The sequence below is a fragment of the Triturus cristatus genome, chromosome 2_1, assembly GCF_964204655.1.
Source record: "Triturus cristatus chromosome 2_1, aTriCri1.1, whole genome shotgun sequence".
Classification (NCBI taxonomy): Eukaryota; Metazoa; Chordata; class Amphibia; order Caudata; family Salamandridae; genus Triturus; species Triturus cristatus.
In genome coordinates, this window is record NC_140581.1 from 1,063,927,921 (window position 1) to 1,063,954,109 (window position 26,189).

Consider the following 26,189-nt stretch of genomic DNA (forward strand, 5'->3'; position numbering starts at 1 on the left):
TAACTTTTTTTTGGCTTCCTCTATTGCTTGATTGTTCTTAATTTTGTTCTCCAATTCTTGGATTTCCTCCATTAATGTCTGTATCATCTCCTTTGATGTTTCAACTATGAGGATCATGAGATCACGAGAACACCTATTGGCTATATGGGACCAACGTTCAAGGAATTTCCTGATTTTAACAAAAAGACCTGGAATGTTTTTTACTCTCAGGCCTTGCGGAATGATTCCGGCTTTGAGATACTCTAACATGAAATGACCATGCATTTCTATCCGTTTTGTTTTTTTCTTTAATGAAGTTAATTTAATGAAGTCTTCAGAACCTAAGGAGCTAGTTGTTTGTGCTGCTTGGCCCCCTAGGGCAAAATCCCCCAGTAGTGAGGCAAGATCTTCATCTGTAAATCCAAATGTTTGTAACTTATCCATTTTGTGATAAATGAACAACCAAGGATTGCTAGGGGTATAAAGATAAGATTCTATCCAAACAGTGTCTAAAAAAACTCAAAGGTTTGTATGATCTTTCTATTGATGTATAAATGAGATGACTGTATTGTACATATTAAAAAATGCACTTGTAATAACTATATACAACAGACATTCACACTGCCCCACATGGACTGGCCATGGAGAAATAATTTGCAACATAACAAGGGTACCCCTAATTTAGTTTCCTATCTCAGGGTTTTAAAGTAAATAATACTGAAAAAATATATATAGGAAACCATCATTAAAATACTTGTAGTGATGTACAAATTGATCAATATCCAAAATCAAACATAACTATCACACTTAGAAATTGATTTGAAAATTCATTCTTTAATATTTTTGTAAACTTATATACTTTTTTTGGCTTTTCTTTTCCCTTATTAATCTAACACATAATTCGTGTGTGTATCAATGTAGCTTCCTAACACAATGTAACTAAATTGTTCTAAATTAATCTATGATTTACAATTTGTCAAACATTTTATGTTTTCAATCGTGTTACAAAAAATCACAAAAGATTACTGCATAATAAACATGGCTATTTTTCTCTATTCCAGTCTACGCGCGTTTCGGCGATCAGCCTTCTTCAGGCAGCCATGATATTCAAGAAATCCTAAAGCATAATAAAGAAAAAGAATAATCTATAACCAAATGTACATCTCCACAATTTCAAGTGCATATTATATTAAAAGTGGCCCTAAGTCGGCCCTATACATATATACATTTATTACATTTATATACATTTCATATCTATGTTCCTATTTACATGTTGATTTTATTAAAACAACAGTCATCATCACTATACAAAGAACATGTCTATGTCAAAATCAAAAGATACGATTTTAAACCATTCTAACGTTTTACTTTTTATAACATCATAGTTGCACCTATAGCGCCTAATGATCCAGTAAGGGTGAGGAACACTCTCATATCAGTATAACCCATAGTGCCCAATGACACAGTAAAGATATCGAACAATCTCATAATAGTAACACCCTTACTGTCTAATGGTCCAGTAACAATAAAGTCTCATATAGGTCACTTCCTGTGCTTCATATAACTGGAGACTTCAACACAACAATTAAAATAAACCAAAATCCTAGCTTGGTATCGTAGTGGGCTGCAAGTGTTACCTGATTCTTAATGGATATGCCTGCTAACAAGGTTCCCTCTGTATAACAGACGTTATATCCAATGCTCTATCCTCGGTTGTGTATATATGCGTCAGCGTGATCTGTGGTTAAACGTTGCTATGGCAGTTATTTAAAACCCTACCATAGATACACTGGAATACGACCGATAAGACAAATTAGCATGAAGTTTGTCAGAGGGAAATAAAACTTAAAACTTGAAGCTACATATCCGGATTATTGAAAAACACATTTACTCACGCTAAGAAGTTATTATGCGCATTTATTCAGAGCTTTTCCGGTTTGCGCGTTGTTCAGAGCTTTTCCGTATCAGCGGGGGAGTACGTTTTGAACGATTCCTACAGTGACCTGTAGCGTGTTGTCACGGGTTCTAATTGGAAACATATAAATAGGTTGATGCTAATGCGTAAGAGAAAGATATTCAAGCCTCGTTTTTATTGTGTGGATTTTATCCCAAGCGCTAATTATATCTTACCCAGTTAGTTTGTCCTTTTCGTTTCACGCGACTTATTTCATCTCAGCGCTATATTGTATCAGCGACTCAATTAAAGGTTTATAGTCAGGCCCAGCCGAACCTAGGAACATATAATTAAAATGAATCAGTATGCTCCACTAACTAAAATTCTCAATTGACGCGTTACACTTGAAAAGCCGAGCTAAAACGCCGAGGTTATCACATTACACTCACCTCGCCATCTGAGTCCTTTCTCCCCGTTGCCAGCAAATCATTAAGGTAGAACAACCTTCTGCTGTAAATAGAATTTGGAGGAGACTTTAGGGAGAAAGGCGGGGTCAAGCCTCAAAACCACCTTGTCTGGCAAGAACTGCAAATAGGGAAAAGAATTAAGCAAGGCCTCCAACTTACTGGACCTCTGAGCAGAGGTGATGGATAACAGGAAGGCCAGTTTAGCAGACAACCAGAGAAAATCAGCCTCAACAAAGGATCAAAAGGGGGCAGTTGGAGACACCCTTAGAACAGTTGGCAAATCCCAAGAGGGCATAATCACCGGTGTGACAGAACGACGAAGCCGAAAGCTCCACAGAAGCTGAACCACCAAAGGAGCCACACTCTCCTAGGTAGCCCCCAAACCTCTACACGCCCGGATAGCAGCCCACTGAGCAGCCAAAGGAGATGGGGAAAGATTCTTAAAAAAAACACGCCTCGGAAACTCAAGAATCATGGCAGGATCACCAACCACAGGATCCACCCCATGAGAGGCACACCAAGCGACAAAAGAGCCCCAATGCTTACTGTAACCCTTAAGGGTAGAAGGCCTATGGGAACGCTGAATATCCCCAGCCACTAAAGAAGAACAACCAAAGACTACAAAGCCAAACGTTCAAGAGCCAGCCAGTCAGCTTTAATTGATGGAGAAGAGTCCGCAACAGAAGGAGAAATTGAAGTGGGGATGGAATCATTGGAAGCCAGGCACACCTGCCCCCAGAAAGTCTCATCAACAGCGGGAACCAAAGGCGGTGAGGCCAAAACAGAGAAATCAGGAGAACAGACACCCTCTCCACCCAAATCTTCTGCAGCACCTTTGAGAGGAGGGGAATCAGAGAGAAGGCATACAGAAGGCCCAAGGGCCAGGGAATTGAGAGAGCATCCACCGCCGCACCTGAGGACAAACCACCTCAAAACAGAACCAAGAGAGGAGGGTATTGTGAGGAGAAGCAAAAAGGTCAATCCAAGGCTTCCCGAACTGAAGACAAAGGTCCCGGAACAGGGACACAGACAGATGGTACAGACCTGAGGAAGGAAGCTTGAGGCTCAGGTTGTCTGCATTAAAGTTGAGGTGACCCTGAATGTAAACAGCCCTAATGCCATGAGGTGATACTCTGACCAGAAACAAATCAGGGAAGCCTGCTGATTCAGTGTCTCGCACTGTGTCCCTCCTTGGCAGTTAAAGTAACAGCGAGCCACCTGATTGTCGGCACAAACCAACAGATTCAGCCCCTGGAGGGGAACCTAAAAGAACTGCTTCACCTGCCATCCGCATCCTTAGCTTTGACACAAAACCTTGACTCCATAGCTTCCATGGAAAATATGGACGGCACTAACAGCACAGAAATCATGGATAGGGCTTTGTGTCTGGAAAATAGGTTTAGCCCTTTAGCGGCAATAGCAGAAAGCGAATCTGGCATACAAGTAGAGACTAGCTCAGCATATATCATTAATGGGTCTCCAGAAGCAACTTCTGCTTGGCGAAAAAATCGGATTAGGTGGACCAGGTATAGAAAAACTAATATCTACCTTACTAATGGAAATTAGAGAAAAGTTTGCTGTCTCAGAGATAAACCAACAAAAGATTCAGCATACCTGTGAGACCCTAGAAGACAAGAATATTAGCTTGATGGACAGAGTCGGAGTAATTGAGAGTTCCCTGGAAGAACTTTCAAAAAAAGTTGATCTAAATAAAAGTGAGATTGTTAAACTAAAAGACAACGATAAAGAACTGCGGAATAAACTGGAGGTCCTTGAAAACAACGCCAGGAGAAATAACATTAAGATTTTAAATGTCCCAGAGGGATTGGAAGGGGAGGACATAAGGGGATTTATAATTAAACTCTTAAAATAATTCAATATGGATATCGAAGAACTTACCCTGGAGGAAGACATTCAGAGAGTCCATCGAGACCCTTATCTCAAGAGGCCAGGGAAAAGAAATCCTAGGAAAATACTGGTCAACTTTAAATCATATTCCCTTAATGAGAGAATCCTAGCAGGAGGCCTCAAAGCAAATATATATAAGAAGGGTGAATGGTATTTCAAAGTTAGATCAGATATTTCCCGCACAACTCAAGATAGACAATGGGAGATGGAGAAATTCATCCAAGAGCTGAGAGGACTGGGCGCTACTGCCAACCTACGTTTCCCAGCCTCCCTAAAAGTGATGTGGGACAACAAAATGCACAACTTCAGGGATCCAACCTAAGTCAGCAATTTCATTGAACAAATTAAGGCACATCGTAAATAATTATTATACACTTTTTTCCGCCTGTGGCAATGGAGCTCAAATAAGAGGTAACCATCCAGATACCTCTAGTAGTGTTAGGAGGGTTCCCCGGGGTGGGAAGGGAGGGCAAGGGGGGGGTCACTGGCAAAAAGTAAAATAAAAACAAAAAAATGATTTAGTTATAGGCAGAGGGTGGGGGAGCATAAGGGTTAAAAAAGAAAAAAATCTCATTAGTCGATATGATTCAATTACACCATGGCACAGTTTAGCTCCTTTAAAGAGTTCGAAACACTCGAAACACTCGAAATATATTATACTCCACGAGTTATATGATCAATTCAGATAGACCAAAAAAACAAAAAATGTTATCATGGAACATTAATGGTCTTAGAGTAGTCTCAAGGAGGAAAAAGATTTTAGAGTATTTGAGACTTTCGGATAGCGAGGTGATTATAATACAAGAATCTCACCTATTGAAAGATGAATGGGACGAAATACTTAAAACACAGACATGGGTAGAACACTGTGTGTGTACTACTCAAACATGTCCGACAAAGAGAGACGCTCTACTTTTTAAAAGATCTATTCAAGTTATTTTGGGGGAATGTAGGGTTGACCCTCTTGGTAGATGGGCAATTGCTACAGCCAAAATACAGGGGTCTTGGCTGATTTTTGTGGGATATTATGGACCTAATACAGACGACACGGCCCCACTACAGTCACTATTGCTTTATCTGATAGATATCAAACCTCCTATTATACTCGGTGGGGATTTTAATGTTGTTTTAGATCCAACCCAAGATACTACATCTAAAAGGAGTACGGTAACTCATGAGAATCTTAAAACAACTGATGACAGACATAGGCCTCGTAGATATATGGAGGTTGATGAGAGTTAAGGCTGGGACGGGTGGGGGAGCCTTACTTTTCACAATAAAAATTATGGCCATCGATCAAGGATCGATTTTTTTCCCGTGGACAACTATATTAGAAAAAACACGACCAAAGTTACTCACGCCCCAGAGCACCTCTCCGACCATTCAGCAGTTATCGTAGAGGTTACGCTAAAAACAAGGCTACTCTCTAGTAGATGGACTTTAAATAGATCCCTACTTTTAGAGCATTGGATAGTAGAGAAATTGAAAAACGCCACAAATGATTTTTTTTTAATATGGACTCTGCGCCACTTGATATTGTTTGGAACACATATAAGGCCTACATAAGAGGTATTGTAACGTCCCTATCGATTGAGCACATCAAAAAAGTTAAGGTTGAGATAAATAAACTGGAAAATATAATCCAAAGTTTTCAAGCAGAAATTGAACAAAATGCAGGAAATTTAAATATGGTACAATTAAAGAATAATTTGCAAGCTGCAAAATTGGAGTTAGCCGATTATCTTGAGGCAATTATAAGGAAAAAATGGGAAGCTAGCAAATTGTCGAATCACGATTATGGAGAGGGGTGTGGTAAATTGCTAGCATGGAAAGCAAAAACTAACCAGACAAGAAATCAAATTAGGGACCTTAGATGTCAAACCTCTGGCGATATAATCTCCAATGAAGAAGAGATTGAGGATGCATTTGTTTATTTTTTTCAAGACCTCTATAAAGAAAGCTCTAAAGTTGATGATAAAAAAATCGAAGACTTTCTTCAAGACATCGATCTTCCCTCTTTGCAAGGACTGGAAAAAGAGAAACTAAATAGTCCTTTTAGGCTTGAAGAAATTCTTTTTACCGTTAGGGGCTTAAAAAAGGGGAAAGCCGCGGGTCCGGATGCTCTCCCAAATGAGATCTATATTTTGCTTAAAGAGGAACTTGACCCAATATTACTACAGTTGTTTAACTCTGTTTTTTTGGATAGACAGAATCTCTCGTCGTCTTGGGATATGGCCACTATAACTATACTTTTAAAACCAAATAAAAATCAGAGGGCTTGTGAATCATATAGGCCAATTTCTCTCCTTAACAGTGACTACAACATTTTTACTCAGGTTTTAACAAAAAGATTGGATAAGGTGATAGGATCCTTAATTCATACTGACCACAAAGGTTTTATAAGAGGGAGGCAACTCTATGAGTTAACTCATGAATTAATCGCGACCATAGATCTTGCGAAGGTGTGTGGGAATCCCCTTACAGTGATGACGCTAGACGCCGCTAAAGCTTTCGACAAGGTTAGCTGGGCATTTTTGTATAAAATGATAGAACGCCTTAACCTTGGAGAAAGGTTTTTAACAGCAATTAAAGCAGTGTATAAAAATCCATTGGCAAAGGTGTTAGTAAACGGGAATCTTTCTAAATTTATAAAAATTGATAGAGGGTCTAGACAGGGTTGTCCCCTCTCCCCCATCCTTTTCAATATTTACATCGAGCCCTTGGCTTGTAAATTAAGGGTAAACCAAAATATCCAACCTTTTATTTGTAAAGGATGGTAAAAAAAAATTGGTCTATACGCCGATGATCTCATGATCTTTACAGGTGATCTCATCAACTCTCTCTCAGCTTTTTGGGAAACATTAGATCATTTGGAAGCGTATCTGGATATTCTGTAAATCAACAAAAAACAGAATTGATGCAATGTAATACACAATACTGTGGTAACTTGATAAGGCAAGAAATAAAATACCTGGGAGTACAAATCGGTCATAATCTGGAAAAACTAGCTCAGATAAATTTTGAAAAATTAGTTGTATAAGTTAGAAAACAACTGCAGGCTTGGGGACCGCTGCCATTGTCTTTTCTTGGCTGATCAAATCTTTTAAAGATGTCGGTGCTCCCAAAGTTTTCCTTTCTTTTTAACACCATTCCGCAAGAATTTAACAAAGCATGGTTTAAAAAAATACAAGGAGAGTTCACCAGTTTCATCTGGGGAAATAAATGTCCCAAAATCGCCCTAAAGAAATGATATCAAGAAGAAAGAGCAAGGTGGTATATCCACCCCAGATTTATACCAATACTACTGAGCCTTCAACCTAAAGAACTTTTGTCAGTTTTTAAAGGATAGCTCCAGCTTAGCCCCTTATTTAAAGGCTCTTGTAAAGGGACCCGCAAGTTCAATCAGAATTTTTTCTCTTCAAATTTGGCGACTCTAAAAAAAAAAAAAAAGTCAAACTAAAAATCCTTCAGAATGCAGCCAAGATTTGGTACTACATAAGACTTACTTTGCAAATACCATACTACTGTGATTCCACTCCTATTTGAGACTCTCCGGGCACCCCGGCCTGTCTTTTGGACTCATTGGCAACCCCGCTACGAGAGAGTGGGATTAACTACTGGGGTCAACTCCTGGAAAACTCTAAATTAATTTCATGGCAGAGATTGTCCGAGGTTTCCAGTAACTCTGTCTCCAAATTTAAATACTATCAATTAGCCAGCTGGGCAAATACACTGGACAAAAAGGGTAAGGGAACTTTGAGGCTGAATCTAGGATAAATCTACACCCTAAGCTACGAAAAGAAATCGCAGAGTGGTATCGGCAGTTCATTCAAGCAGAAGAAGGGGCTCAGAATTCGTTGATGGAAAGCTGGAAGAGGGAACTGCTGGATAAGGATCATGAATTATTATGGCAGTATCTATAGCTTATTTATGGCGCTATGTGAGATCTGCCCCACTAAGAAAAAAACATCTCTTCACTGTCCATAAGGCATACTGGACAGCTCGGAGGTTATCGAAGATGGGAAGCCGGTCAGTAAGAAAATGGTCCAAATGTGGTGAAGAAAATGCGAACAATGCACATATGTTCTGGCAGTGTCTCTCGATCCAGGCCTTCTGGGATAAAGTGGGTAAGATTGTATCAGAAGTCTTAGGTCAAGAACTAAAGGTGAGCTTGGATATTGTCATTTTTGGGGTTTTAACAGGAGTGGCAGATAATGGCAATTTTACTTAAAACTCAAAAAAAAATATTTTTGTCCCAATTCTGTTGTCAAGAAGGGAATTGTGTATCAAATGGATACTTCCATGTTCCCCCACAGAGGTTGAATGAATCCACTCAGTACAAAGGGTGGCAACTCTTGATCGAGCTATACTAAGTTAAGTAAGAAAAAAAATGGGGGAATTATGGGACATATGGTTAGAAGCTTATAGAAATAGGATACATCTCAGCCTTTCAACTTGATATACATTTATTATCTTGAATTTAATTTTGAAACACAGTTTTTTTTTACTGGACAGGGAGGATATCATTCTTAAAGACCCGGGATGTTTATAACATCTCCTCCTTATGGAGAGACCGGTTATCCCTGTCCCAGTAAAAATTGACCCCTTTTCTGATATGGTCTTGGATATTGACAAATGAGGACTAAAAAAAAAAAAAAAGAACCATTATAATTCCCAAGCGGAACCACTATCAGAGAAAATACAGGTAGACATGGATGGAGACATTCTGCCCCCAGTCCCCAGCCGTAGGTGAGACAATGGCCATGAGTAGGCCGGGGATCCTAGTCTTGAGCAAAAAGAGTTAAGAGGAGTGTTACCTTGAGTTCACATTTTGAAGCACCAGACCTGACAGCAACGTGTTCAGCAAAGGAGAAGGCTGCCTCGGTGCTGCTCCAGCCAAGGCCCTACTGGTCACAGGATTACTCGAAGGCTTCTATGGATTGAGCCGTGAACACTGGAGGAATGGTAGTCAGAGGCTTCGGAGGGCTTGTCATCACCAGAGGCAGCCGAGACAGATGTCAGGAGTCAAGGTGTCAGGGAGAGCACCTGAAGGGAATCAGCGGCCACAGCCGTGCTAAGTTGCTCCTTTCGCCACTGCTCAGTAGTGGGAAACAACCTTTACACCGCAGTCATTACATCGCACTACCTTTACATAGCAGTCATTACATCACAACATCGCATGTCACTACAACGCATGTCATTACAGCGCATGTCACTACAACGCAGGCATTACATCGCAGGTCATTACAATGCATACCATTACAACGCATAGTACCCTTACACTATCCAACTCTTACCCTACTGTTGCACTCACTGGGAGTTAGAATAGTAATTTGTACCCCTACACTATCCAACACTACCCTACTGTTACACTCACTTGGAGTTAGAATAGTAATTATTACTCCTATACTATCCAACACTTACCTTAAATGTGATGTAAAGGTATGCATTGTAATGGTATGCGTTGCAAAGGTATAATGCAATGTAATGGAATGCGTTGTAAAGGTAGTTTCTGAAAATGCGATGTAATGGCATGCGATGTAAAAGAATGCATTGTAAAGGATGTTGTGATGTAAAAACTGTGTTGTAAAGGCATGCATTCTAAATGTATGCATTGTAACGTCATACATTCCTCGGAGTAGGTGTCCCCCCTTTTGAGCAGCAGCGGCACAGCCATTGAACTGTGTTGGGGATGTGGAATATCCTCTGCCATGTCATGGGCGGCGATGGCGACGGCTACGGGGTCAGTCTGAGTGAAACTCAACCCTGTTCCAGGCCTCCCTTGGCGGTGAGAAAAAAAAAGAAAATAAGGCCATTGGAGATCTGTAATTTAGCAGGGGAAAAAAGAGCATATCTGAGACCCATCTTGTGCAGCCGTATTTTAACCTGTAGAAAACAAGCCTTCTGCACTGGACAGCCAAAGTGTAATCCGGGAAAAACATCTCCTTTGCATTTCCAAAACCAGACTGTGCCTTTATCGAAGGCTGTGGTCAACAATGTATACCGGTCACGGTAGTTCAAAACCTTTACCACCATGGGTTGAGAGAGTGCTCCGGGTGGGGGGGGGGCTTCGGGCTGGCACCCTGTGTGCTCATTTGATCTCAAAGTAAGGTGACATTGTGGTGGGAGCTTCTTCCTGCTTGATCCATAATTCCATGAATTGCACTGGGTTCGCACCTTACGCACACTCTGGTAGGCCTATAAAACGGATAGTGTAGCACCTGCAGCAGGCTTCAGCATCATCCAGTTTCCATTGAGCAATTTGCAGTGTCTCTGCAATATCCCGGGTCTGTGCAGCTACAGCCTGGACAGGCGGCCACAGCTCTCCTAGTGCCTGTGAGTTCGCAGTAACAATTTTGGACAACTAGTGTTGATTTTTCCAAAAGATCACAAGATGATTTGTAAACAAGTCGAATATAGTTTTGAAAGCCACTCTGGACTTTGCAATAGTGGTCAGTATCATGTACAACTTACCGGGGCTGGTGGCTACCCTACCAAACTCATAGCCTGCCGGGGCTCAGAGTCAAAATCCATCAGATGGGGGTTTCTGGACCACCCAGGGGCGGAGCATGCTGGTCCCCATCAGGGACCGGGCGAGGGGCAGTGTGATGCCCCCTCTGCCCCTTTCATCCTCCCATAGGCCGCCCGAGACCTCATTCTGGTATGGTGCCCACTTCCAGAAGGAAGAGATCACAAAGTGCCCACAAAGTAACAGGTGTCAGAGATCTGCCTCACCTAGTGCCTGCATGTCGCGGAGAAATAGGGGCACGAGCAGTACCAGTGTGCCACAGTGCGTGGCAACCAGTGCAGCAGAGAGAGAGCCGGAATGCAGATCCCGTAGAAGTTCGTATGCTTCCTCAGATCCAGCGGCGGACACACCAGGGTCTGAAAAATCCCAGTGGGTGGCCCCTGTTGGTCCGCATTGCAATGGGAAAGGATTCCAGTCAGGCCCAGGGCCCAGTGCCTCCAGCATCAAAGTTAGACATGCCCCGTAAAACTCAGCATACCCCTCTCCCTGCAACATGAGGCCCCCACATAAATCGATGCAGTCGTTTAGGCCGGCCCGGCTCGGTGTCCACAGCCCCTTCTCTATCTAGTGTGGGAGCACAGGGCCGCAGAAGGCCACCCAAGCCGGCTTTCACAGGCCTCAGCATCAACTTCTGCAGATCCCCGGCTCTTGTGGGCCTTTGCATCTGAATTCCAGGGGCCCGGGACAGTACAACTTCTGCCACCTCGCCGGCCTGGCCTGTTTTAGTCTACGTCCCGTGGACGTAAGGACCAAGGAACCACTAGGCCGCACAGGCCATGTAGTTCTTTCAAGTGACGGCCAGCCGCACCTGATGTCATGCCTACTCAGAGTCTGGGCTGCGGGAAGTGCCGGGGCTCAACCACCCAACTGACCTGGGTCCTCCTTAACTCAAGAAGCCAGCCCAGCATATGCAGCAGCCACTGTGGGACTTACAAGGCCCCAGTTAGGGAGCCATGCTGGAAGGCCGCACAACACGTAGGTACCGGCTCAGTGCTCTGGGCCGGGCGCCGTCTTCTTCAGAGTCTCTGGCTCTCCGAGAGGTCAGCAGTGGCAGAGCAGCAAACAGCTTCACGAGAATGCCCCAGGCCCAGTGGATGTATCGGGGTCGGTGCTGTGCTGGGAGCTACTCCACTAAGTGGCCATTTTTGGTGGTCAAGCCACTCCCCATACTGGTTGATTTAAAAAAAATTCAATTATGTGGGGCACTGGAAATTGATTTAAACAGAAACAGAAGCTTATTGTCTCATTAACAAAGCTTAAACCATTCCACACACTCTCCATTATGAGATTTGAAAAGAACTGCCCCGCACTGGAATAGACTTACCTGCCTCATCTTGTTCCTAAGACACATGTAAACATATTTATCATCACTGATCCCAATTGCAGTGATCACCTCCTTTATATTGAATATCACAGAAAAAGTAGCATTTCAGTTAAAAATGAAGCTGCACGTATATCTGGTCCCTTGATATTGATTTTTGGTCATGCGCAAACACAGAACGTGTTCGTGCCATGACCTAGCCCTCTATTATGTAATGTAGTTGAGACGGAGAGAGCCCCAGATATGACCCTGTTAGTAGATACCAGCTAGCAAAATAGCAGTGAGCGAAAAACCCCCGTGGGAAATACCATTGAGCAAAGTGTGAGATGTCCAGTCAAATTGGGACTGTTGCAAGAGTGTTGGCTGTTCGCCTCATCTCATGGAAGTCGAGAACCCCCATAGGACAGATGGCTGCCACCATGAAGTTAGGGTTGTCATTCTTGCTGTGTGACGTCAACCACCCGCGTGTGCAGCAGGTTACTATTGGGAAGTTAGGGCCGTTGCCATGGAGCAGTGTGTCAAGAGGATCCCAGCCAGGGGATAATCAGCCATGAGGGGCCTGCCCTTGAAGACCACTACGATGGTAACACTTACCAATAGTCGAGGGAGCAGCAGAGAAGACATCCTTCACGGGCTGTCTGGAGACTGTGTCAGCTTGATGCATCATCAGGAAAAGGCTGCAAGAGGGTCCGGTCCTCCAGAACCCTTGAAGATGCGCCCCAGTCCTCCGGCTTTCGCCGGCTGACATTGGGTCAAGTAAGACTGTTCTTGGCTGCCAAGCCTCCTGGGCACTTGCATGCACTAAGTGCATAGCGCTGCTAAAGTTCACTCTCAAAGCCAAACTCAGACTTTGTTACATGATAAATAGTGTGGGCCACATCTGAAATTTGCCTCCATTATTGAATGAGGAATAATCAGATTCACTAGAAGGGAAAGATGGACAAAGTAATACTGCCCAGGATGATACTAGAATGTCAACCTTAAAAGACTGAGGATATTTTGTTAGTGTATGGTTTTTTGGTTTCTGTGTTTATATTGAATATTACTTTTATCACCAAAGCCAGTGTTCAACTGGACAATCATCTTTTGAGGTTACTGTGTGTTATTTTGAGTCTTGTGCCTGTGTATGCCTTACACCTACCTCCACTGAAGAGCTCAGGACTGCTCGATACATGCTACCACAGAGAGTTAAGTGCTGAAGGGGTAAACCTTGTCCTATTTTCTCAAGACCATAGTAGGTCGAGACAGGGGGCAACGCAAGTAAAAGGCTACAACCCCTACTAATGTGCCCATTAACCCCTGCTTGTCCCCTGGTCCTCTGAAAGGGGTTCTGACAGTGTCGAAGAAACATGCAATTATTCATTTTACCTTTCTCATTCCTATAAAATCCAAATAGACACCAGTTAGGTACTGCGGCAAGAGGTACAACATTTGTGTCATACATGCCTGCGGATGCGACCTGTGGGGCATATAATCAAGCACAGCGTTAAAATTATCGCCGCTTTAGCGGCAGAAAAACTGCTGCTAAAGCGGAGATAATGGGCTTGATAATATGCCGCAGAGAATTCCCATAGAAGCCCATGTTGTCACCAGAACATGGGCTTCTATGGGAATTCTCAAGGGCATAGTATCAATTTTAACGCCGTTTGTTGATAATATGCCCCTGTGTCTCTTGAAAGCTTGCAGCAGCAAAAAAATAGATGATATCCTGAAAAAAAGATGTTTGCTAGTGGAATGAAAAAAAGTATTATTTCTCTACCAACATTTTGTGTCAGTTAAGGTATCACTACCTTTTAACTGTGTTAGAAAAATCCCTCATCTTCTATAAAGTATGGGCATTTCCCCACATTTAATGGAAGCCCATTACTGTCTGCACACTTTGACACTAGTAAGGCACATACATTTAATAAGCGCTGAGTTCTCTGAAAATCTTTTTTTCTATATTTTTTCTTTCGACAGGTTTCAAAATAGTTAGGTATCCAGGGGCATTGGTTTCGGTTTGGTGCATTTGATGTTAAACTTCGTTTTTTTTCGTATCGAGTCAGAGGATTTGACAAAACAGGCAAAGGACACCTCAGCCTCGAAATAAAATAGACTGTTCGCCTTCTCCGCGGCTTCGTCTGGAAGGAGACTTCAAAGGGACGACTCTGAGAGAAGGAACACGCGTTCGCAGCAGTTCAGATTCACAGTGCCTGCCAGGGTTTCTCAGCGGTAAAAGCAAATTCAATGCAAGTTGTGACAGGGGCGAAAGAGCAGGTGGCTGCTTCACCTCCTAAAAATAGTTGCCTGGTCTTGCTTCTTCTGCAAACCTAACTTTTTAAATGAGAACTTGTCACAATAAATGAAGTGACATTAGCATAATGTTGGAGAAGGCTCCCCTGGACTGGTCATATGGATTTCAGAGAAATACTCTATGGTTGGTGGGGGACTGGGTCACAAAATAGGCCAAGGAACCAAAATAATAATGGCCACATTAATTAGCGAGCCAAATAGCTAAAAGAAAAGTGGCCTACATGTCTAAATAGGGGCAGTTTTGAACTTGTAAAGACAATCTGTGTAGGTGGCTTGCAAGGTAGTGGAGACTTCATGCATGTGTGCAGGCTGCAGGCAATGTGTGTGTCAATCAATGATAGGGAAATTAATAGTAAGAACCTGGCCCATCAAACCATAAAACAAACTTCAAACGGCCAACACTCACTGACCTGCCGGACCATCCCATGAGGCACTCCTGATTGCCTGATAGCCCAGTCGAGGCTGTTGGGGACGAGAGGACAGGGACCTCTTCCAGGGCTAGATGGGCTCTGGGATCAGCAGTAGGGACAAGGCACACACTTATATAAAACACACCCACGTGATATCCTGTTGCACAGGAATAACTTGCTCCTGGCTGCTAAGTCAGGTCTTAAAGTATTGGGATATTTTATTAGTTTTTCTTTGCCACTGCTTGTAAAATCTATAAAACCTATTGCTTTTCATTCCCAAATATTTGGAAATTTGTAAAATACATCGCTGTAAAATGATTCATTTTTAAAAACGTGATGCAGGCCCTTTGATCAGTGTTGCATTCGAGTGTCTAATGAAAGGAAAGTGCCCACAAAATACATTTCAACAAAACAGGCAGTCCTGTGGTCAGTGGTGTAGCTAGATGTACTGCCACCCGGGGCAGACCCTAAGTTTGCCGCCCGGTGCAGGTATGAGCGGGGGCGACCGATGGATGACTTGTTCGGGGGGAGGGTGGGTGGCGGCTGACGGACAATTTGTTCTGGGGGGGGGTGTCAGTCAACAAACATGACTTGCTCACCTTCGCCGCCCCCAAAAACAATGCCCACCCAAGATACGCCACTGCCTGTGGCAGACATACGGAACTGAATCATCGTAAAATGTAAATAAACTCATGCTATTTCCTGCAGAATGTAGTAAACTTATGTTACTCAGGGCCATATGTAGGTGGCCTAACATTTACCACTTCATAAATACCGAATTTTACCGATTCGGTATTTATGAAGTGGTAAATGCTATGTAGGTAATCCATCGGTAATATTTACCGATTCGGAATTGGTCGGTATTTTAGAATTGGTATTTACCGATTCGGTAACGGTAACTGGCTTCCCATTGATTCCTATGGGCCAGGAGGCCCATAGGAATCAATGGGAAGCCAGTTACCATTACCGAATCGGTAAATACCGATTCGGTAATGGGGGGAGCACAATCAAGGGTGGCAGGGTGTCACAGTGACACCCTGTTGCACCCCTGATTCCTGCATGTGTGCACATGTGGCACACATACATGCCCTAAGGGCATGTATGTCTGCCACATTGCACACTTCTAAGTGCAAAAAAATGCTTTTTCAAAGCCATTCGTCATTTACCACCAACTTTTAGTTGGTGGTAAATAACGAATCCCCAAAACACCCACACACTCCCCCTACATCTCATTTCAGGATTCGGTATTTACCGAATCTGTAAAATTACCGATTCGGTAATTTTACCGATTCGGTAAATTACCGAATCCTGAAATGTGCCCCCTACATACCAAAAGCCTAAATACCGGTCGGTAACTGGATTTTTACCGAAAATCGTCCGTTACCGACCGGTATTGGGCTTCCTACATATGGCCCATAATGAGGAAAATCGATGATTTAGAACGAAACTTTAGCACTTAGAATGGCAGAAGGACTGTATGAAAAATGTTAGGACTAATTTTTCATAAAGTGAGGTAAGGGTGGAACAGTAGTGACACTACTAGGCAGTGCCAAAGAATACATTGCTCCACCAGCAAGGTGCGATTTATTCCGGAACACCAAAATCCTTGCGTGACTCGGTTATTTTTATTATAGTAAATATGCTTCCACGTTAAGGTTTATAGAAAATGTCAGGAATTAGTTTACTAGGGGCCTGATTACGATGGCGGAGAGACTGCCACCAACAGGTTGTCAGCCTCCCTGCCATCGGAACAGTAATCTCCGTCTACCATATTATAATGGCTTCTGGATGGGTGGCGGTTGGAAACTCCGACCTCCCTGTAGTCTCAGAATGGCGGTGGTGCCTGTCAAGCACCGCCGTAGGGATTACAATATCCCTTTTTGCCGGTCGTTCTATGGCAGTCAAACCCGCTGCAAAACGGCAGACGGAAACGGATTTGGGGGCCCTTAGCGGGCCCCTTAACCCTCTGGGCCAGGGACATAGGCACTGGGGGACCTATTGGGCCTTTCATACATATCCCTACACCATGTGGTAGGCACCGCATGGTGCCTGCCACGTAGTGCAGGGATTTGTGTGGGGTGTCTGTTTTGTCTGCAGAGTGCAAAACAAAACATGGGCAATGCGACCTCTACAGTGGCGGTCCCATCGTAATCTGCCCTGTGGGACTGCTGCCTTGTAGGCGTGCAGTTCCAAAGACAATATGATGGCGGATGGACTGAAGTCCGTCTGCCATCGTAATGACCCCTTAAGTTGGGAGGGAGTGAACCCTATGAAGTTAGAAAACGTAATCTGGTTAGGCTAAGACAATAAAAAGAAAATCTTTGCTCCGTCCCTGGTAGGTATGGCACAAGCAGCAGGCTTTCCTATGGGAGGTCTGTGTTAAGATCAAGAAGTAAAAACAATTGTAAAGAAAAGAACACAACACAATACATTTCCCAACCCAACTTAGAAAAAAACGAAAATATGTACGGAACACAATTATTCCAAGATTATCAAAACTGGATAAGCGGGAGATGTGATTTCATTTTAGGTTGTAAGGCCACAAACACCTAGAACAAGCATTGGCATAGCCAATAGGTCTCGCCTTTGGGACCTTATAAGTGTTTAGCCATGCAACAGTTTCCATACCAATCGTGGCTAATTTCTCACCCAAAACCAAGCTCCTATTGCAACACTTTCTCTTCACCTTAAGGTAAAATGACACAGGAGCTCCTGTTTCAAAATGACAACATCCTTCTGCCATCAGACAGGCCTCTCTTCAGCTCCCTAGCTGCTCCTCTAGTTAGATGAGCTCTTATACCATATGACAGGGTCAAAGGAGATCTTCCTTCTTGTAATGGCCAAAGGATGTAGGAGGGCTCTAGAAATGCAAGAAGGCAGATCCTGTCAGCCCCATTTGGGATTAGCATTACTTTTGTTTTGCCAGTTGTTCTACACTCATCAGATTACTAATACATGCTTAGTGTCCAATACTTAGCACCACCCTGTTCTTCCTGGTCTCAGAGGTCACAGAGTCTTGTGAGTATGATCATTAACTCCACCAACCAAGAATGTGTTTTGCATCTCTGGGGGTGCGATGGTTGGCGAAACTTGCACATGCACCATAAAGTATTTGTATAAAGTTACTTTTCCACTAAATCTATCAAAAGCCTGATTTCACCATTAAATCAGATTCTGAAATGCAAGTGGAAATCAAGCTTGGATGAGTTTTCTGGCATTTTCTTCTAGTTAAGATGGAAAATACATATGCTAATCACATTTTGACACTGTAAGGGCACCAATTTGAAATATATAGTTTGCTACTTTTTATATATTCGGCACCTTGAACTGTGGACTTCCAAGGAATTGTTTAGGGGTGACTTCTTTTTATAAATAAAGTAGGTTTTGTTACAAGGCCAAGGTAGTTCTCTTTTCCATGCTTACTGCAATCTCTATAAATTACTTCTCATGCAGAGCACAGTGGTGCTCCTGGCAGTTGTATATTTTTACTATTCATGTGGGTAGTGTAAATACACACTGTAGCCCACATACATGGCTTGGGTACATTTTCTGCACCATTTACTGTGACATTACAGGGAAGTTAATAGTATAATCCAATGCAAAGTGCATCTTTTTTTTGGCAGGGCAGAACAGATGAACAGATGCACTACTACAGCCAGCAAAGGCAGACAAGAACAAATCGAAGGACAATCACAAAAAGTGATATGATTTCTCGCAGTAAATAATTAAATATCTGGTTAGGCAGTTTTAGCCTGTTACAGAGGCAGAAGCTCTGCCACAAGTGTGGCAGAGAAACCAGACCCCCAAACTGATGACCTGCCCATCTTATTGCAAGCTGGGAGGACCATTATGTTTCCAATGGCAGTATCCCCATTGGCTCTGCCATTGGAACCCTACAGCTACGGCCTGTCTCTGTAGGTATATCAGACAGTCCTCCAACTGTTGTTTTTCCTGAATAAGGAATGACCGAATAGCTAATAGTTTTTCAGGCTATGTATAAAACCCTCCCAATCACATTGGGAGGCTGGAATAGTCGCCGGCAACCTAGTCCTCTTCCATCCAGTACAAACATCAGTGGGGGAGGATCACCAATGACATCATCAATATCATCACTGAATCTGCAAATGATTACTGTTATCCACATAACGTGTCCTCTAGTGAAATGTGATCTTGTTTCTATATTATTAATTTCAAGGACTTCTGTATATTGATGATGGTACTGCAACCTTTCGGCTACCAATAACATGTATGAGGCTGTGTATTGCTAGTGAATGTAACTGCGTAAGTCTTTATCATCTATTTATTCTTTCCATTAGAATCTAGTTTCTGTCAGTAGTAGTACACACAAACAATTGCATTTAAAATGCTGACTTCATTAGAGAGGTCAATGGTGAAGTGATATGTGATCTTGACAGTGATGTTATTCATGATGCTCGTTAGGAATTATAAAATCTTGTGTGCCACTCTAAGCCAATTATGGTGGATAATTATGGGTGTGTTCCTAAAAAAAACACAAATGTGCATCTTTGAACTGCTTGTTGCAATTTAGCTTGCTTGTCCAGCTTTCTTATATAAGTTATATTTTTCCTGGTTCTGCAGCTACTTGGCCAGCCACCCAGCTCCTTAAAAAAAAGGAAACTTCAATACCGATCCTCCTCACACCACTTCCTCCGATCTGACATTCCTCAATTTTCCACCTTTTTGAATACGTTGTTTTTCCACTACCCATCTGTGAGTTGCGGAAGAGGGTCAGTGCACTTCTGCTGGTAGCAATTTGGGTGCCACCAGTCCTTATTGTTCATTCTCTCTGATGAACCTCTCTCTGGTCTAAGGGTCATGCTGCAGGTTTTTCAGCCTGTGCCACACTCCTGGATTGAGGGAAAGCTCAGCCGATAGCAAAGCTGAGCCCTGTTTGATATTAAATGCAACAAATTTAGCTAACATAGTTCATAGTTCATTGTCTTCTCGAAGATATAGTGAGGAGTAAACCGTTCCCATGAAAATCTCAGATGATGATTGAATGGAAGAAGGCAGAAGATGCAAAAGTTGCTGATACTAACAAAATGTGTTGTATCCTAGATTAGGACACATCCAACCACACTACACTCCTCACTCTACCTACCTGACTACTCTCTATGCAAACTTTTATGTTCTGCATTATGGTTCCCAGAAACCAGCCTGCTTCTTCCTTCTGGAACCTGGAAGGAAGATTCTGAGAATGTAGGAGCGGGCAGACAGTTGCTCAGGAGCAGGAGCATGTCAGGGGTCATTGTGTGGAGCTGAATAAAGCCTTCTTTAAATTAAGTCCTGCATGCTGCCTTCCTAAAACAAACCTGTCATGCTGGCTCACATTCACAGACATTGGTCCACAGAGCCTTGATTAAGAACTTTTGTCCAGACCCTGTGCTGTATTGTGCTGAGACTCTACTAAGTTTCTTGAACCTCTTTTATGGGATGTTCTGCATTGATTATTTATCATATTATTGAATTGAATCTACTTAAGCTTTATTATTGCTCTCACTCTCTCCATATAAAGCTCTTTAAGGGTTCTAGCTAACTCCTTTCACTTAATACTTAGAAAAGGGATTCTTTCCTTTATGGAATGTGCTTATTAATGATTTATGTATTTTATTGATACTAAACTGATTTGAATTATTGATTGATGAATAAACCGATTTAATATAAATGTGCTTCTAAAAATTTTAAACAATAAATACTTTACAGCTTCTTAAAACTCTCTTTACTGACTCACACCTAATAGTGATTATTGATGAGATTGTTAATGAGATTAGTGATTAGTTGTCTCTTCTCACGTCACTGGCCAAGGTCTATCAGCCTAACCAAGTGAGGGTTAGCCTAAATGATTTGTTTTTGTTATATATTTGCTCCAGGAAAACTTGGTAGCAGAGTATTGTTTAAGTTGAGAAGATAAATTGTTCGTAAAATAATGAGTTAGATAAATACCCATATCTCAATGCCCAAATCCCAGAACCTGAAGACCGACAAGGTGCAATTTTCGAAGGTGGTTGCTCTATTGGAGGTGTGAGTATTAATAGGGTTATGAGTCATGAATATTGATTAGAGTGGTGTTGAGTGGGACACATGTTGAATTAATGGATGATGTTTATGTGCTTATTGTGAGGAAGCTAAAAAGGTTATCCGGCTTGACGTACCCTAAGATCCCAGGATAGATAATTTGATATTGGGAGGTGTAAAATACACTTCAGGTTTTTGTATTCTAGAGATTTGTGGTGCAGGTTGTGGAGTACTGCTGACTACACAATTGAGATAGGGATAGTAACATTGCTGTAAGTGTACTAATAGTGAATAATGTAGTGGAACCTAACTGCAGAGATGAAGCTACATTGAGTCCGCTGGACAAGATTCCATTGCATAAGGAGAACTTTCTCATGTAAAAAAAATCAGAGGGTGTTAAAACCTTAATATTCCAATTGGTAATTGTATTTCTTTTCTTTTGAAGCAGAAAAAGGTTCTTTATTTTTGCTTTACTTGCTTTGTCAAAGTGGTGCATTTGTGCGGACAAGTAAATTATAAAGGATGGTGAACTGCTACAAGGAGCGAGATCCGACATCATATTGCGGCGAACTGAGATTGGATGGTTGGTGTGCTGCTGCACTGTGATTAGTTGATGATGACACAGTGTGCCACACTGTGGTAGGTTAGTTGTTGTGTGAATTATGAATTGAGATTGCTTATAAAGTCTTCGATTATTACCGCTTTAAGAGGATTAGAGAAAATAAATTTGAAGTTCACAGAAAAGAATCAAAACATGTTGGCACTAGAAATTGGAATGGTTTATCACACTGTATGAGACTGCCCGCTAATACAACAGTTCTGGGGCACGATTGTGAGGTGAATGGGCTCTCTCTGCAATAGCAGGGTTACCATCTCCATTAAATGGTGTCTCCTCAATATATGGGGGCTAGGCAGATCTCAATTGCGTGGAGAGAATATGGGTTACACTGGGGCTGGCCATAGCCAAAAAGAACATTGTGCGACTCTGGGGGGTGCAACAGGTACCACAGGTGTCGGAGTGGCAAAGAAACATGGACTGGTGTTTGCTGGCAGAGAAGGCGGTGTATGAGGGTCATGGGTGCCCCCAGAAAAGGGCTAAAATCTGGGGACATTGGAATGAACATCGAGGGTTCACCTGTGATGTTTTTGCTCTTGAAGCTTTGGAAAGATCTATGTCTGAATATGTGGGATTGAATCCAATTATTGTCACTACACCAGGGGGAGATGTTGAGAAAGATGTATGCGGAAATGTTATTTCATTGGCCAACCATGTCGATTTATGACAATGTTTTTTCTGTATTTCTTAATACATTGTTAATAAAAAGATTTATATGCAAAAAAAACATTTGAGCACTGAAGAATTTTCGTTACTGATTATTGTTGAAAAATTTGAGAACATGAGATGCTTAAAGAGTATTTAAAACTTTGTGAAAGGTGATGTGATGTATGGAAAGGCGAAGAGGCACCTCCTGAGGGTGTGCCTGCACATTATATGACAACTAATGTACTGGAAACTTTTTTGATATTAATCTCGCCAAGAAATTAGGTATTTCCTACATAACAAAGAATGAACCTGAACCAGTGAGAGCAGTGGACGTTTCAACTCTATCATCTGGTTTGATCCGATTTCATAACATGCCTCTGACCATTGTTAGTGAAAATGGTTATACTGAACAAATAATGTTTGACCTAATTGACACCCCCGTCTTTGGAATTATTTTAGGAATACTCTGGCTTGAAAAACACAATCCTAGAATAGATTGGGTACAAAGGACTGTAAGCCTAGATTCCACCTTCTGTAGAACCCATTGTTACCAGGAAGCCAAGGACCCTATTTATCCCTTGTACTGTGCCACCACTCACATCACTGAGAGTGCCTTACCCAATGACTATAAAGAATTCCCCAATGTTTTTGATCCAGTACAGGCCACTCAACTTCCACCTCACACAGTGTACGACTGCAGAATAGATCTAATACCAGGAGCCCCTTTGCCCCTCAGTCATATTTATGCCCTTACTGAATCTGAAAATCAATATCTAAAAGATTATCTTAATGAGTTACTTGAGAAAGGTTTTATTCAGCACTCTACTTCTCCTCTCCACTTTTCTTCATGGCTAAAAAAACAGGCGAGTTAAGAGCGTGTATCGATTATCACGCGTTTAACAAAGCTACCATCAAAAACAATTATCCTTTACCTCTAATCCCCGTCTTGTTAGATCAGGTGAAAAGGTCAACCATCTATACAAAGCTGGACCTCCGCGGCGCTTATCACTTAATACGCATGCGTGAGGGTGACAAATGGAAGACCGCCTTTCGCACCAAGTTTGGCTTATATGAATATACTGTAATGCCATTCGGGTTGTGTAATGCCCCGGCGGCATTTCAGTATTTCCTTAATGAAGTTTTTCACGACCTTTTGGATGTTTTTGTTATTGTCTATATAGATGATATACTAGTCTTTTCTAAAAATGAGGAAGAACATGTGCTACATGTACGATCAGTTTTACAGAGACTAAGGGACCATTCTTTGTTTGCTAAAATTGAGAAATGCGTCTTTCATGCCCACTCAGTGTAGTTTTTAGGATATTTTTGGTCACCAAAAGGTAAGGAAATGGATCCAAAAAAGGTTGAAGCAATAACCAATTGGCCAACCCCAACTTCTGTTAAAGAGGTCCAAAAAGTATTAGGGTTTGCTAACTTTTATCAACTGTTTATTGCACATTTCTCCAGAATTGTAACCCCGATTATGCAGTTGGTAAATAAAGGACAATGTTTTCATTGAAGCGAAGAAGCTGAGGGTACCTACATCCTTTGGCTTACTTTTCACGTAAATTGTTGACAGCGGAGCAAATTTACACCATAGCTGAGCGTGAGCTGTTAGCCATTAAAGATGTCTTCTCAGAATGGAGACATCACCCTCTAGGAGCTAAGCATATGGTGACCATTTATACAGATCAAAAACATTTACAATTCTTTACCTCTAAAAAGGCTTTGGCACCAAGACAAATGAGGTGGTTAGACTTCTTTAGCGAATTTAGCTTCTTAATTACATTACGACCTGGGCAAAAACAATTGTTATCAGATACCCTCTCTTGTTTACATGAGAAGGACTCACAAGATCAGAAAAAAACCTGCTCAGAATATCATACCAATAGATAGAATAGTAGCAGCAATACAACCTGATGCTTTCTTGGCTGAGGTGAAAACTGAATCTCAAAAGATCAACAAAGACACATGGTTACAGAAGAAACATAATTCAATTACTGATGGGTTTTATTTCCATAAAGAAAAGTTGTTTATTCCATCTGAAAAACAGAGACAACAAATCATAACCTGGCTTCATGAGTCTAGTCTAACTGGTCACCCGGGTACGCAGAAGACTATAGAATTGTGTTCTCGAAAATTCCGGTGGGTTACTATGAGAAAAGATATTCTGGAGTATGTCAAAAAATGTCCCATTTGTGCTCATAATAAATCTCTACATATAGCCCCTGCCGGTTTTTTAAAACCATTACCAGTTGCTCCAGTCCCATGGCACACTATTAGTATGAACTTTATCGCTGATATGCCCTCATCAAATAATTTTACAACTATTCTAGTGGTTGTTGATTTATTATCAAAAATGGGTAATTTTATTCCTGCTACAAAAAGCGCCTACTTCAATGGAGTTTTGTGATATTTTTATTCAACATATTGTCAAACTGCACAGACTGCCGAGTAAGATCATCTCTGATAGCGGCCCGCAGTTCATTTCCAAATTTTGGAAAAATCTGTGTAAACAACTGGGAATTGAGGTGGCATTGTCATCAGCCTTCCATCCACAAACGGATGGCCAAACCAAAAATGTCAATCAGTATGTTGAACAATCTTTACGATGTTTTCTAGCTACTTTAACTTCCCAATGGGTCAAATTATTACTTCAGGCAGAATTCTGATACAATAATAGCGTACATTCAGCATTAGGATGCTCACCTTTTTATTTTATGACTGGTCACCATCCCCGATGCATTCCAATACAGGCACACTTTCACCAGGAAGTAATGCCAGCTGTGCCTGATAGATGAAACAATTATAACATTTTCAAGAAAAAGCTAGAAATTCCCTAGGAAAAAGCAAGCTTATTGTTGAAAAACAGGCGGATAAACATTGCACCCCTGAACCGCCATATAATATTGAAGATCTAGTTTGGTTGTCCACTCGCAATATCCACTTGGAAGGACCAAGAAAATTACAACCCCGTTTCAGAGGTCCATTTCCCATCCAAAAGGTTTTAAATCCAGTGTCAGTTCGATATCATTACCAGCGGATTACACCATCCACCCAGTATTTCACCTATCCTTACTAAAAAACCCCATAATCCTGGAACCAGAAAAGATAGCCCTCCTCCTCCAATTACGGTAAATGATCATTTGGAATATGAGGTTAATCGAGTTCTCGATGCTAAACGAATAACTAAAAAATTGCATTATTTAATCGATTGGAAGGGTTATGATGCTTCTGAAAGATCTTGGGATCCAGCATATATTATGAAGGCTCCTAGGTTGGTCAGGCTTTTCCAAGCCCGTCACCCAAACAAACCCCGACCCATAGGACGGCCTTTGCAGGGGAGAACTGTCATGATAATGAGAAATCCCACTCATGTTCAGCCTGCTCAGCCCTCTTAAATCCCACTCGTGGTTTCCCTCTTGAATTCCAAAAAAGAACTGTCACTCATGATTCTTCCACTACCCCTTTTTTCCATTTATATGCTCTCTTGATTGCATTGTAATATATAATTCAGGGTATTGGTGTTCATGTTGTTTATTTAATATGCAACATAATAACTGATTTGATAACCAATGCTTGCAGCAATATTTCCCATTTCTTTAAAAGAACTGTTGAACACTAGAAAGTACACGTGGTTAACTGCCATTGCCGGTAGGAAACACGTTTCAAACTGTTAAACATTTGCATTCAAGTGATTTGTGGAACATGCTGCACGTTACAATGTGTAAACTGTTTACCGGTCATCATTTACATTCACGTGTTAACTCAACGCCTAGCACTCACGCGGCATACGCGAGCGGTCGAAGGGTATTTAAGCCACTCGCGCACACCGCTCAGTGCTTGGTCTCGTCTTAGAAGCCCTTACCCGTTTTCTCCTGCATCTGCCGAGCAGCTCCTGTTCTTCCGGATTTCTCCACTCCTCCGGCTGCTCTCCTTGACTTCTCCCCGACTCCCAGGACGACGCTTCCTCTTCCGGAGCGGCTGAGGATTCCTTTCGCTTCCGGTTCCTGCAAAAGCAAAACAAACAAAAGATAAGTGAGACGCTCATAATAAGGCCTGTAGTATAAAACTGGAAGAAACGATCGG

General features: G+C 42.0%; 1 protein-coding gene across 1 annotated transcript in view; it reads right to left on the reverse strand.

Annotated features, from left to right (window-relative positions):
* Nucleotides 1-7,080: 7,080 nt before the first annotated feature.
* Nucleotides 7,081-26,189, reverse strand: part of LOC146866357 (uncharacterized) — a 47,252-nt gene continuing 28,143 nt past the window's right edge. Inside the window, exons 3-7 of the mRNA XM_085640503.1 lie at nt 25,969-26,110; nt 24,810-24,890; nt 19,923-19,998; nt 12,102-12,117; nt 7,081-7,139 (exon numbers count right to left, since the gene is read on the reverse strand). Of these exons, the coding sequence (XP_085496629.1) occupies nt 7,081-7,139; nt 12,102-12,117; nt 19,923-19,998; nt 24,810-24,890; nt 25,969-26,110 (374 nt within the window). The remainder of the gene's footprint in view (nt 7,140-12,101; nt 12,118-19,922; nt 19,999-24,809; nt 24,891-25,968; nt 26,111-26,189) is intronic.